This window comes from Dermochelys coriacea, chromosome 3 (genome assembly GCF_009764565.3).
Source record: "Dermochelys coriacea isolate rDerCor1 chromosome 3, rDerCor1.pri.v4, whole genome shotgun sequence".
NCBI lineage: Eukaryota > Metazoa > Chordata > Testudines > Dermochelyidae > Dermochelys > Dermochelys coriacea.
Window position 1 is genome coordinate 141823922 of NC_050070.1, and position 12766 is coordinate 141836687.

A 12766-nucleotide genomic window follows, 5' to 3' on the forward strand; every position below is an offset into this window, starting at 1 on the left:
AGGCTTCTGCTGGGTACAAAGATATCAGAAAATGCCTACTTGCCATTTATCCTTTTCAAGAAGGATTCAATCTTTAAATGATGACAGTCTTTTTCAAATAAAAAACAGATACAATTTTTTAAAAGTTTCATAATTAAAATGGTCCAAATTTTGAATACAGTTTGTGTTAACAACATAATGTGGTCCTAAAAAAGAAAAAACTACAATACATAATATAACTACTGGCTCCAAATAAATACGTATAATTAAATAATACTTCTTTGCCGGTGTATGGAGTTGAAAGAAAATGAGACTCAATTCAGAAACACAGTGTTCACACTTTCTCACACATCATCACGGACATTTTTTCCTCCACCGCCTCTTCATTTTTTGGTTAAAGTTATTGGCCAAAAGAGTGTGTTTGGGGGGGAAGGGAGGGAACGGACGGACACATACGGGACTTGAACATTTAAACAATTAAAGGAAAATCTTAAGTGATTCTAGTTTATTTTTGGCATATTTTGTTTTTAGAATATTTCCAAGTTATTAGTAGTATATTAAAACTATAAATATCTATACTATAATATCATACTATATATACTATAATATCAAAAAGTGGCAAAGTAATTTATGTATAATTTTAGAAACTAGAAGTTCAGTAATCATTTCAACTGATTATCACGCAGAAACCAGACTATTCCATGCCATACAAGACTTACCTTTTTATCGTATACATCTTGCCAGTTTACTCCAACAAAGAAACTATGCCGCATAATTTCTTTTGCATCATCTGGGCCTCCACCAAGGCTAAGGAGAGAAAAAAAGATTACACATTATACAAATGTTGTTCCTAAAATGAGACTCATTTATCATAATTGTTGGGAGATTAGCAGTTTGGTCGTGAATATTTATATACAATTCTGTCCCTTTTCAGTAGGAAATGCTACACTCAGGTGACCACGACAATAGAGCTGATAATAAAGATATTTGACACAGTGCTCCATTTGACAGATAGGCTATTCGGTTATTCCCACTGAATTGTTCATTACTGTATATGTCAAGCTTCATCCACAAATCACCAACTCTATAACTGAGCTTACTTTAGTTTTAATGAAAGGCCAAGGAACCTGACAGTATTGAAAAAAAAAATCACTATAACAAATTTGCAGGAGAAGCGTGAGGCACCAAAATGAATCAACAACAATTCATGCATTATTCATGTATTTTTATACAGTGCCCATTGCTGTAGCATCAGGATTTTGTAACAATTAACTATTTACCATAAAATAGTCAGAATATGAGATAATTAAGCATAAATTAATACATCGTAGCCTGCTGAGGAGGTTATTTAACGGCTGTTCTAAATATCCACACCACTCATTGTGGCCTGAAGCTTGCCAAACCCAGACTCTGGCAAACCATCAGGAGTGAGTTCCACAAGTAAAGCCCTCAAATAAGAATGCCTAGCCAACGGTCTAAAACAATGACACTATGGGAGCCACCAACAAAAGCAAACCACTTGATCTGAACTGAGGCAATGGGATTGTGAGGCAATGGGATATGCCCTCCTCATTCTGGCTGAGAGGAGACTGGGTCCTAGACCATCAGAAACTTAAAGGACAGTAAGTGATATCTTGATTTTCATCTAAAGGTAAACAGATAGCCAATGCAGACTACAGAAGACCCATGTAATATACTCATACTGAGTCTACTAGGTAAGTCTGTACAAGTTGAAATCCAACTTCTCTTCAAAAGTTCCTCCAAGTGGAGCACATTGCAGTATTCTGGTCTGAAGACTAGGCAAGGATCAATGTGGTGAGATTCACATCTGGCCACCACTGCTCTCTGAAGTTCTAGACGCAGTAAAGTACTGGCTCAAATATGGCCTCAGAACTGTGGACCATAACGGCAAAGGGCTAGCATACACTCCAAAAGAGAGGATGCAGAAAGGGAAAGGTAATAATAATTGTTCATTATTTGTCCCCATATCCTGAAATATAGAGAAATGGTGGCCAAACAGGGAACTTTGGATTATACAGCATACTAACTATAATTTGTTTTTGAGAGAATCACCTGTCAGTCAAAGAACAAGCATAATATGTTACACTCTCTAAATTATGAGTACACAATATTGATTTTATCCAGCAACATAGAAACAGCAGAACCTCAGAGTTACAAACACCTCGGGAATGGCGGTTGTTCGTAACGGAACAAAATGTTATGGTTCTTCTTTCCGAAATTTCAATTGAACATTGACTTAATGCAGCTTTGAAACTTTACTAAGCAGAAGAAAAATGCTGGTTTTAATCATCTTAATTTAAATGAAACAAGCACTAAAACAGTTTCCTTACCTTGCCAATCTTTTTTTTAAACTTTCCCCCTTGTTTTAGTAATATACATTTAACACTGTACTGTACTTGCTTTTTTTATGTGTGTCTGCTGCTACTGATTGCATACTTCTGGTTCCAAATGAGGTGTTGGTTGACAGGTCAGTTCGTAACTTTGGTATTCATAACTCTCAAATTCTACTGTAAATCATGCCAAAATGAGCTGGATCCATACAACCATTTTTAGTAGTGGTCTGTCTCTGTTTTATACTGACAGCACAGCAGACAAGTAGTTAGAATGTATAGTCAAGTGACTGATGTACAGGTGTTAGATGGAAAACAAATGATTATGTTTCTTTGAGAATTTGAAAATTCTTTCTCTATATTACGCACAGGAAGGGACTGCAAGAAACATGAACTAGTGAAAATTCCACAGTGAGGCATATAACCAATTGGTGCCTCTTATATCCACTAATACATGAATTCTTCAGCACAGAAAAGACACATTAAGGCAGTCCTGTCCCACTCCTCCCTAATCCCTCAGATGGGACAAGAAAACGTTCTTGAGACATATACTATAGAGCAGAGGTTCTCAAACAGTGGTCCGCGAGCTCCATTCAGGCGATCCTGGATAGTTCCCTCTAAGATGCACACCTGGGTGGCTGCACACAAGAGAATGAAAGGCCACCAACCTAATTAATGGAGCCAAGCAGTGAGAAGAGAGGGTGGGGGGAATTTGGGACGTGCAGGGCTGCGGTGGCCAGGGAAAGAGATGACTTTCCCCAGGTCCAGGGCTGCGGCTGCCGGGGAGAGGTGGCCCTCTTTTCCAGCCTCAGCTCTGTGGTGGGGGAGAGACCCCCTCTGTTTCCCAGCCCAGCTCTGTGGCTGCCACAGAAGGGGAGAGAGGGCACATCCATTGCATTAAAAACATAAAAGACTACTGATATTAAAATATGAGTTGTGTGCTTTTATCTGTAGAACAAAAAACGTTAAATTATTATTAAGGTTTTTTTTAATATATAGTGCTTTTATCCAAAGTGCTTTACAATAGTTAACTAACAGTACAAACAACATTTGGAAAGATCATTAAGTGGTCCGCCAAGACCGTCAGCAATTTTCAAGTGGTCCATGAAAGAAAAAGTTTGAGAACCCGTGCTATAAAGTGTGCACTTTATATGCATCCAACAAGAGGACAATAGAGTTCAATTCTATCTTAGTGCTATAATGACATCTCAAACCAGACTAGTGGGGATTGAGAAATACATCTGGAAGTGTTCCAACACCATTTTCTCAATAACCTTCCCCAAAACGAGACCTGTCAATAACTGGCCAGATCGTTTACATCAAGAGACTATGTAGAACAAAGGCTAAACCAAATTTTACGTAAAAATTCAAAATATTTTTTTTTATTTTATTCAAACCTATTCAACTAAATAGCAGCCAGTAAACTCAACTCATTGTCAAACCAATCTCGGTTCCATTAAGAGTTTTCGATTTTAAAAAGGGCTAGGTGATTATCAGGTCACTTACTTTCTAGTGGACAAAAACCCCTTCGTAAAAATGACACCATCACTAGTCTTGTTTTGTTTGGATTCATTGAGGACTGAACTATTCTCTCATTCCCAGAAGTGGTCATTCTAAGTCTAAACTGAGGATCAAACAAAGACAAATTTAGGGCAAATCTATGAATCTGGACCCTCCACCTCAAGGGGACACAAAGACAGTGAAGTATTCACTCCACAGGTATGTCTACATTGCAGTAAAAACCCATGGCTAGCCCAGATTAGATTACTTGGATTAATGAGGCTTGGGCTGTGAGGCTATAAAATTGCAGTATAGAGGTTTGGGTTTTTGCTGAAGGCAAACATCTGAGACCCTTCAAGGAGGGAGGGTCTCAAAGCCCAGACTCCAGCCCAAGCCGAATGTCTACACTGCAATTTTATAGTCCTACAGCCCAAGCCCAAGTTAGCTGACCCCAGCCAGCTGCGCCTCTACCATGGGTCTTTCATCATAGTGTAGTCATACCCCATGAGACCAGTGCCAATCAAGGTCCAATGTCCTTGGACGATAGTTGAAGAGAAGCCTCCACTTTCACTGCCTTTAAAAAAAAATAGATAAATTCAGTTTTCAGCATGTCAGTAGTCTACCAACTTTCGTGAGGAAGGGAATGTTCCTTCCCTCCCTGCATTCTCTCTGTCTTCTTCCTCTGAAGTACTGGAGATGGCCACAGCTGGAGATTGGATAGAGGATGGAATGAGCCTATGCGCTGAGGTGGTATTGAGAATTCTCTCTCTCAGGTACTTGGCTGCTGAGTTTTGCTCTCATGCTCAGGGTCTAACCGATTACCATATGCAGAGTTGGGAAGGAATTTCCTCTGGGTCAGATTGGCAGGGACCTTGGGAGCTTTTCGCTTACTTCTGCATGGGGCGCAAATCTCTTGCTAGGATTATGTGAGTACATCTCACTTAATTCCCTGACATTGAGGAGCCTCAGGCATTAGTGCACCTCGGTCCCTCCAGCTCTTTACCTGTGGCACACAGTATTTTAGTTTCCTGAGGGCTGCAATACTTTGGTCTAATTCTGATTGTTGGGCTTGGTGTGGAGGTGGCTGAGTGGTGTTTAGTGGCCTGTTATATACCAGAGGTCAGACTGGATGATCTGGTGGTCCCTTTTGGCCTTGAACTCTTATAATTCTATAATAACTAAAGACAAGAAAATAATCGAGAATAAAAAGGAAAATGTCAAACCTTAGTAAGGAAGTGTGTTTCATCAGGTGGATTAGACAATAAAATAAAAAGCCCAGAGCAGTCTTTCAAACCATCTGTGTTCCTCTTTAAGGCTTATTATTTCAGTGTGCTCAAAGAGCAATAATTCCCACAAACAAAACAAACTGGTCTTATATTGCCAGAAATTGAAACAGAAAAATCCAAGCCTGGGCCATCACCTTAGCCATTGGGGCTTGGAGTCCTCCTTATTCCAACACATCATTCCCTTTGTTTCCCAAGCAATTATTCAGAGAGTTTCCTGCCTCTCTACTAAGGAACCTGATTAGCCTGCAGTCACCAGCCTGGCCTCTCAATATCTTTCCAGATCATCTGTGCAAGGAGAAGCCAAGCTGCAGTTAATCCTCTCCCTGTGTGTCAGTGGCTAGCATCCACACCCCAAACAAAGTTGGTTGGTAAATATGGCTCTATCATAAATACTACTATCTGCAAAGAAGAATTACAGGGAACTATTTTTTCCAACTCTAAAAGTTAATATTTTTGAAAGAACACCATGCTTGGAGATTTAAAGCCATCAAATGTTGCTATACAAACAAATATTTATTTTAGTCCAAGAAGATATTCTCTAAACTGAATTAAACACTACTTTAATTTACTGAATTAAATATTTATTTAAAAATAAGAGACAAAAATAAGGAGATATCCACCCAGCTACCATACAGCCTCACTCTGCAATCAATTCAAATTCAAGATATCTATGCATAAGTGCTATATTTTCATTTTTTCACATCACCAACCACATAAAGGAATCACATTAAAACAACTGAAATCTAGGTATGTATACTTAACACATATAACCTGGAAACAGATTTTCTTTTTTTTTTTTTTTTTAAATATTGAGCACCTTAACCTGGATTAACTACACCAGGTGGTAATGTTTCACAAATTTACAGAGAAAACACTAGGTTACCCTGCATGCTACTTGGAATGGAATACATGCTGCTACCGCCACATACATGTCTCAGATCAAACACACCTTAGTATGACCTAGAGTTCATACTACCAAGAGATATAAAGCAGAGATATTTTCACATGTTCCCTCAGACATACTTGTCTAATGTGTTAATGATGAAAAAATGTTAAAAAAAAAAAAGTGTGGCGTGAAGAATTTTTCTTTTTAATCTCCACAGAAAATTCAAAGGTCTTTTTCAAATCTATAGCTTGCCCACATCAGCAACTGGAAGAATGCTTAAGCTATCAAAGTAGCTCTCCATTAACATTTCAGACATAGGCCTCACATAATTATGATTTTGGCTATTTATTTGGCTCTACTCTTTTTATTGTATTTGTATCTATTGTTTTCTTCTAAGTAGAAAAAGGTCTCTCCAATTCCCTTCCATGACTGCAATAAGCTAAAACTGTCCCTACCACTTGGATAACATAACGGTATAGTATTTTGCCTGGGCCTTTAGTTTAAAAATTCCTTCTGGTTATTCTGCTGTTGTATCCTTTATAAATCTTTGCGCACTAGCTGAAACTTCAGATTTGATTCTGCGTCTTGAATTTCTTTTGTTATTAAATTTAGAAAGGGGTGGGAGCAAATGAGTAAGAATTAATTTAATGTGTGTGATAAATTATCAGCAGATAATTGACAAATTAAAATGCAATCATCCTCCAATCCAAACTGGATTTTCTTTTGCTTTGGGCAAGGCTAACAATAGTGTAAACCTATCCACACAAGCCTTAAGAGCTCAAAATGATAACCTCAAGTAGATCCCACACATGGCTATCCTGAGGCAAAATAAATACTTCTGAACGCTAACCTATTTTTTTCTAGGTCCAGTCCATTACTCATTCATATGATCACCATTAACAATAAATTAAAGATATTTCCCTTTCCATTCTATTTTTAGGCTGCTCAAGTATTAATATAGAGTCTTCCTTTGTGACTTCTTTTAACTAAATGTACCAACTACATTTCCAAACCTCTCCGAATAAGACATGTTCCCCAATCCCTTATCACTTGTTTTGTGTTTCTTTGGGATACCTACAATTTATCAAAGTTGTATCTTTTATATGCGCGCACACATAAATAAAGAGCTCAAAACAGTATACACATGAGCACTACTTTATGGTGAGGCAGATTAATGTTTAAGAATTTTGCACTACCAAGTGCACCATCTGTCTTGCACATAAGCAAGAGAAAAAAAATCTATCTTTATCCAAATTTGTGTTACCACAAGCGGTTCCTCCGAGCCCCCGCCCTTACTTGTTGTGCCCCTCCACCTCCTCCCATGACCACACCGCAGCTCCGCTTCTCCCCCTCCCAGGCTGTGGAGCTGCGGCGCGCTTGTGGGAGGAAGCAGAGTGGAGGTGAGCTGGGGCGGGGGGGCGCAGAGGAACCGTTCCCAGCCCCAGCTCACCTCCACTCTGCCTCCGCCTCCTCCCCTGAGCATGCCGCCGCTGCTCCGCTTCTCCTCTCGTCCCCACCCCCCTGCATCAAACAGCTGATTGGTGTGGCAAGCCTGGAAGGGAGGGAGAAGCGGAGCGGTGGCGGCGCGCTCATGGGAGGAGGCAGAGGCAGAGCGGAGGTGAGCTGGGGCAGGGAGCGGGTCCTCTACCTACCCAGATATAACGCGGTCCTCAGGAATCAAAATATCTTGCTATCTTATAGGTGAGACCGCATTATATCAGGGTAGAGGTGTAGTAACAGCTAATTAATACATATGAATACATTTATACATAATTTATTATTATACAAGTGAAGTTGGGATTATATTTTCCAACGTGCATTACCTCATACTAATCAATGTTGAATTTCATCTGCTATTTTGTTCCCCGGTCATCCAGTTTTGTGAGATCTCTTTGTAACTGTTCGAGGTCAGCTTTGGACTTAACTATCTTGAATATGTTCATTCCCTTTTTCAGATCATTCATAAATATGCTAACAATGCAGGTCCCGATACAGATCCTTGAGGCACCTTGCTGTTTACCTCTCCATTCTGAAAACTGATCATTTATTCCTACCCTCTGTTTCCTATAGTTTAACCAGTTAGGATTCATGAGAGGATCTTCCCTGTTATCCCATGATTTGTTTCCTTAAGAGCCTTTTGTGACAGATCTTGTCAAAGGCTTTCTGAAAAATCCAAGTATACTATATTGTATATTGTACTAAAAAATCACCTTTATCCACATGACTGGTGACCCCCTTCAACAAAGTCTAATAGACTGGCTAATAATTGCCAGGATCACCTCTGGAACCCTCTTTAAAAATTGGTATTACATTAGCTAGCTTCCAGTTATTGGGTAGACAGGCTTGTTTCAGCAATAAGTTATATACTACAGTTAGTAGCAGTTAGTTGTAGTTAGTAGTTCTGCAGTTTAGTATTTGAGTTCCTTCAGTACTCTTGGGTGAATACCATCTGCTCCTGGTGACTTATTACTGTTTAATTTCTCAGTTTGTTCCAAAACCTCTTCTTGACGACACATCAATGTGGGACAGTACTTCAGATTTGTCTCCCAAAAAGAGTAGCACTGTTGTGGATAGTTCCCCCACATTCTCTGCAGTGAACACCAATGCAAAGAATTAATTTAGCTTCTCTGCAATGACCTTGTCTTCTTTGAGTGCTCCTTTAGCACCTTTGTCATCTAGTGGCACCACTGACTGCTTGTCAGACTTCATGCTTCTGATGTACTTTAAAAAACTCTTACCGTTAATTTTTGCATCTTTAGCAAGCTGCTCCTCAAATTCTTTCTTGGCATATGTTGTTAATACTTTTACACTTAACTTGCCAAAGTTTGTACTCCTTTCAATTATCCTCACTAGGTTTTGACTTCCAAATTTAGAAGGAACCCTTTTTGCCTCTAATGGGCACCATTACTCTGCTGTTTAGCCATGGTGGCATTCTTTTGGTCCTCTTATTGTCTTTTTTGATTTGGGGTATACACTTTGTCTTATTCTCTATTACGGTGTTTTTAAATACTCCCCATACTGTTTATAGGAATTTAACCTTTATGACAGCTCCTTTTAATTTCCGTCTAACGAGTCCTCATTTTTGTGTAGTTCCCCTTTTAAAAGTTAAATGTTACCATGGTGGCTTTTTTGGTATTTTTACTGCTACAAGGATGATAAATTTAATTACATTATGGGAACTACTACCTAGAGGTTCAGCTATAGTTACCTCTTGGACCTGGGCTCCACTTAGGACTACATCAAATATTGCCTCTCCCTTTATGGCTTCCAGAACTAGCTGCTCCAAAAAGCAGTCATTTGTAGTGTCTAGAAATTTTCTCTCTGCATCATGCCAAGGGACTAGGTAGTCAATATGAGGATAGTTGAAATCACCCATTATTACTGCACTTTCTGTTTTTGTAGCCTCTCTAACCTCTCTTAACATTTCAAAATCGTCACCACTGTGGTCAGTAGTGTATTCCTATTGCTATACTCTTATTATTCAAGAATGGGATTTCTATCCATAGAGCTTTTATATGGTACACATTGTTTCATTTAAGATTTTTACCTTATTTGACTCTATGCTTTCTTTCACATATAGTGCCATTCCCCCCGACCAGCGTGATCTACTCTGTTCATTCCTATATATTTTAGGCCCTGGTATTTCTGTGCCCCATTGATTATTCTCATTCACCAAATTTTTATGATGCTGTTGTATCAAAGCCTCATTTAATGTCTGGCACTCTAGTTTATCCGTTTTAGTATTTAGACTTCTAACATACATATAAGCACTTATACATTTAGTCAATATTCAGTTGCTTGCCATCATGTGTTATTTTTAAACGGGACTCTGTTTCATTTGACTGTTCCTCACTAGCTCCTACCTGTACTTTACCAACTCCTTTACTATTCTCTTTACTAGGCTATAGAATTCCCCCTTTAAAAATTCAACCCTAAGGGATCTCTCTGCCCAAATCATGTGCTCCTTCACACCTGTCGGCCTCCCAGCCCTTAGTTTAAAAAAATCCTCTATAATCCTTTTTAATTTTACATGCCAGCAGTCCAATTCCATTTTGATTTAAGTGGAGCCCATCCCTCCTTTATAATGTAGTCCTTCCCCAGAAGGTTCCCCAGTTCCTAATACACTTAAATCCCTCCTCTCCACACCGTTGTTTTATCCACGCATTGAGATCATGCAGTTCAGCCTGTCCTACTGGCCCTGCATGTGGAACTGGAAGAACTGCAGAGAATGCTGCCATGGATGTCCTGAATTGAATCTCTTACCTAGCAGCCTAAATTGAGCCTCAAGGACCTCTCCTACTTTTCACTGTGTCATTAGTACCGACATGTACCACAAGCACTGGCTCCACCCCAGCACCACCTGTATGTTTACCTAGATGTCTTGTGAAATCAGTTACCTTCGCACCCAGCAGATAATTCACCATGCAGTTCTCCCACTCATTACAAACCCAACTACCTATATTTCTAATAACTGAAACCCTCACTACTATTGCCTGTCTATTCCCAGTAACTGGAGTCTCTGCCCCCGGAGGAAAATCCTCAGTGTGAGAGGATATCATGACATGCTCTCAAAGGTGGTCCCAACAATGGGATTGTTTCCCTCTGCTCAAGTTTGATGCTCTCCTGCCCCAAGACTTTTGTCCTCATTAACAGAACAGGGATGGTCAGCCAGGAGGAGGGACCGCTCTACTACATCCCTAAAAGTCTCCTCTATGCACCTCTCTATCTCCTTTCGCTCCTCCAGTTCAGCCACTCTGGCCTCAGGAGCCCGAACTCTGTTTCTAAGGGCCATGAGTTGCTTGCACCACACATGCACATATGCCACCTGCCTATGAGACAGGTAATCATACACGTTGCACTCAGTGCAATAAACTGGGTAGCCTGCACCCTGCTACTCGTCTTCTTGCCTGCATTTTTATCCTGGGGACTTTTTTATTTAGACTAAATTTATGGTATGTTTGTAAAGTGTACTGTTTTTTCTTTATTCGGTCAATTGCTTTTCTAGGAGAATTGGTGACTATCTGTTAAATCCTTGGGACTCTTCCCCCTGTAGTCAAACTCTCCTTATCATGGCAGCTCACTCAGTTGTTATGCATTCTCTCTCTCTCTATACCTCCCACCCCCCACGACCTGCCCAGGATAGCATTAGCCTAGATAATTTTGTCTTATCATTACATTAATTTCATTTTTCTAATTTAATGAAGTTAAGATTTATATTATATCTCAGAGTTCTTTTACACTCACCGTTTATTTGGATCTTTTATCAAGAGACCCGAAAGCAATGACTTTGCATCTGACGAGAGAGTTCGAGGGAATTTTATGTCCTCCATAAGTATTAGTTCAAACAGTTTCTCATGATCCTGGTTGTAGAATGGTAATCTCCCACACATCATTTCATACATGACAACTCCCAGGCCCCACCAGTCCACTGCACGACCATAGTCATTGTCTTCTAATACCTAAAATATAAATAAAAAAGCCAAGCATAAATCATATGGGGTTTCAAACAGATCTTTTCAATCCATTTAGATTGAAGGTTTTCATGTATTAACATATCTTTCAACCTTGCCATGCTGTAATATGGGGCACAGATTCCCAAAACATTGGACACAGAGACACTGACCCTACAAAGTTTATTGCTTATTACAAAATTGAGCCCAACCAGTCCTGGTTGAAATTCTGTTCATGCTAAATGGTGCTGTGACAGCACAATTGTTATTTATATAAATGTCTGAGACAAACAGAACAGAGAAGGTTGTTATCAATGTGACCAGTGCATTTTTCCTTCCTCTGTTCTCCCCATTCCTTCCCCATTACCCTATCACAGGGCCCTCCATTTCAGGAGAGGAAGGGAAGCTTGATCTACTGGCCATCAACCACTGGCGCTATCTTTAGCTCCTCTCTGACTCCTGTCGTAGGGGTTTTCTCTCTCCTCCTCCCCAACTATCTCCTCTCCTCACTTGGGCTCTCCAACTGCAGCAGGAGAGTCTAAGACTAACATTTTAATACTCTTAAAGTATGCATAGCTTCCTAGCAGGCTGTTTATATGCTGGACCCCCAGCTACACTTCTCTTCACAGTCCAAAACACAGAATACCAGAACTGATTCTGGTGCCTTGAAATACGTTTGTCTCCACTGTTTATGGCTCTAGAGGACTTCTTATGCCACAACCCTTCACCCCAATATCCCCCAAGAGAATGGAGATAAGCAACCTAGACAAGTTGATTTCAATACACTTTCATAATGAAATGGAGAAAGGTATCACAGTGGAACATGGCCATAAAGAAGCCCTAAAAGCAATGCAGTTGAGGGGTACAATGTGTATATACATATATACAGGCATCCTGAAAAGTGCTGATTTGTTCAAATTCCTTTAATTACTCATCTAAGAACCTTAAAAACTGTGTGACAATTAGAAGTTAATAATATGAATTCCTTCATATGAAAGGCACTAATTTTAAGTGCACAGGGCACAAGTATTTACTCAGGACAGATACACTTAAGAGGCAAAATACATAATGCAACTTTATTTTGTTAAGCATCTTTTAAATAAACAATAACCCAAAACTTTTTAAGAGTTCAATATAATGAATTATAGACCTGAATAATACACTAGAGAGATAATTTAAAAGACACAAGTAAAGGAAATAAGAGGTTTTCCTCTGTGACTTGATAAAGATGCAGATAGAGGAAGACTGTTCAAAACAAAAGCAGCTGCTAAGGAGAAGGATTTCACAACGACAAAACTGTATTGGGTAGCCAAA

General features: G+C 39.5%; 1 protein-coding gene across 7 annotated transcripts in view; it reads right to left on the bottom strand.

Annotated features, from left to right (window-relative positions):
- AKT3 (AKT serine/threonine kinase 3) overlaps nucleotides 1-12766 on the bottom strand; it is a 281463-nt gene that overhangs the window by 33023 nt on the left and 235674 nt on the right. For all 7 annotated transcript variants that reach the window (XM_043511466.1, XM_038396391.2, XM_043511467.1 and 4 more), the window contains exons 11-12: nucleotides 11247-11461; nucleotides 699-786 (exon numbers count right to left, since the gene is read on the bottom strand). In XM_043511466.1, the coding sequence (XP_043367401.1) occupies nucleotides 699-786; nucleotides 11247-11461 (303 nt within the window). The remainder of the gene's footprint in view (nucleotides 1-698; nucleotides 787-11246; nucleotides 11462-12766) is intronic.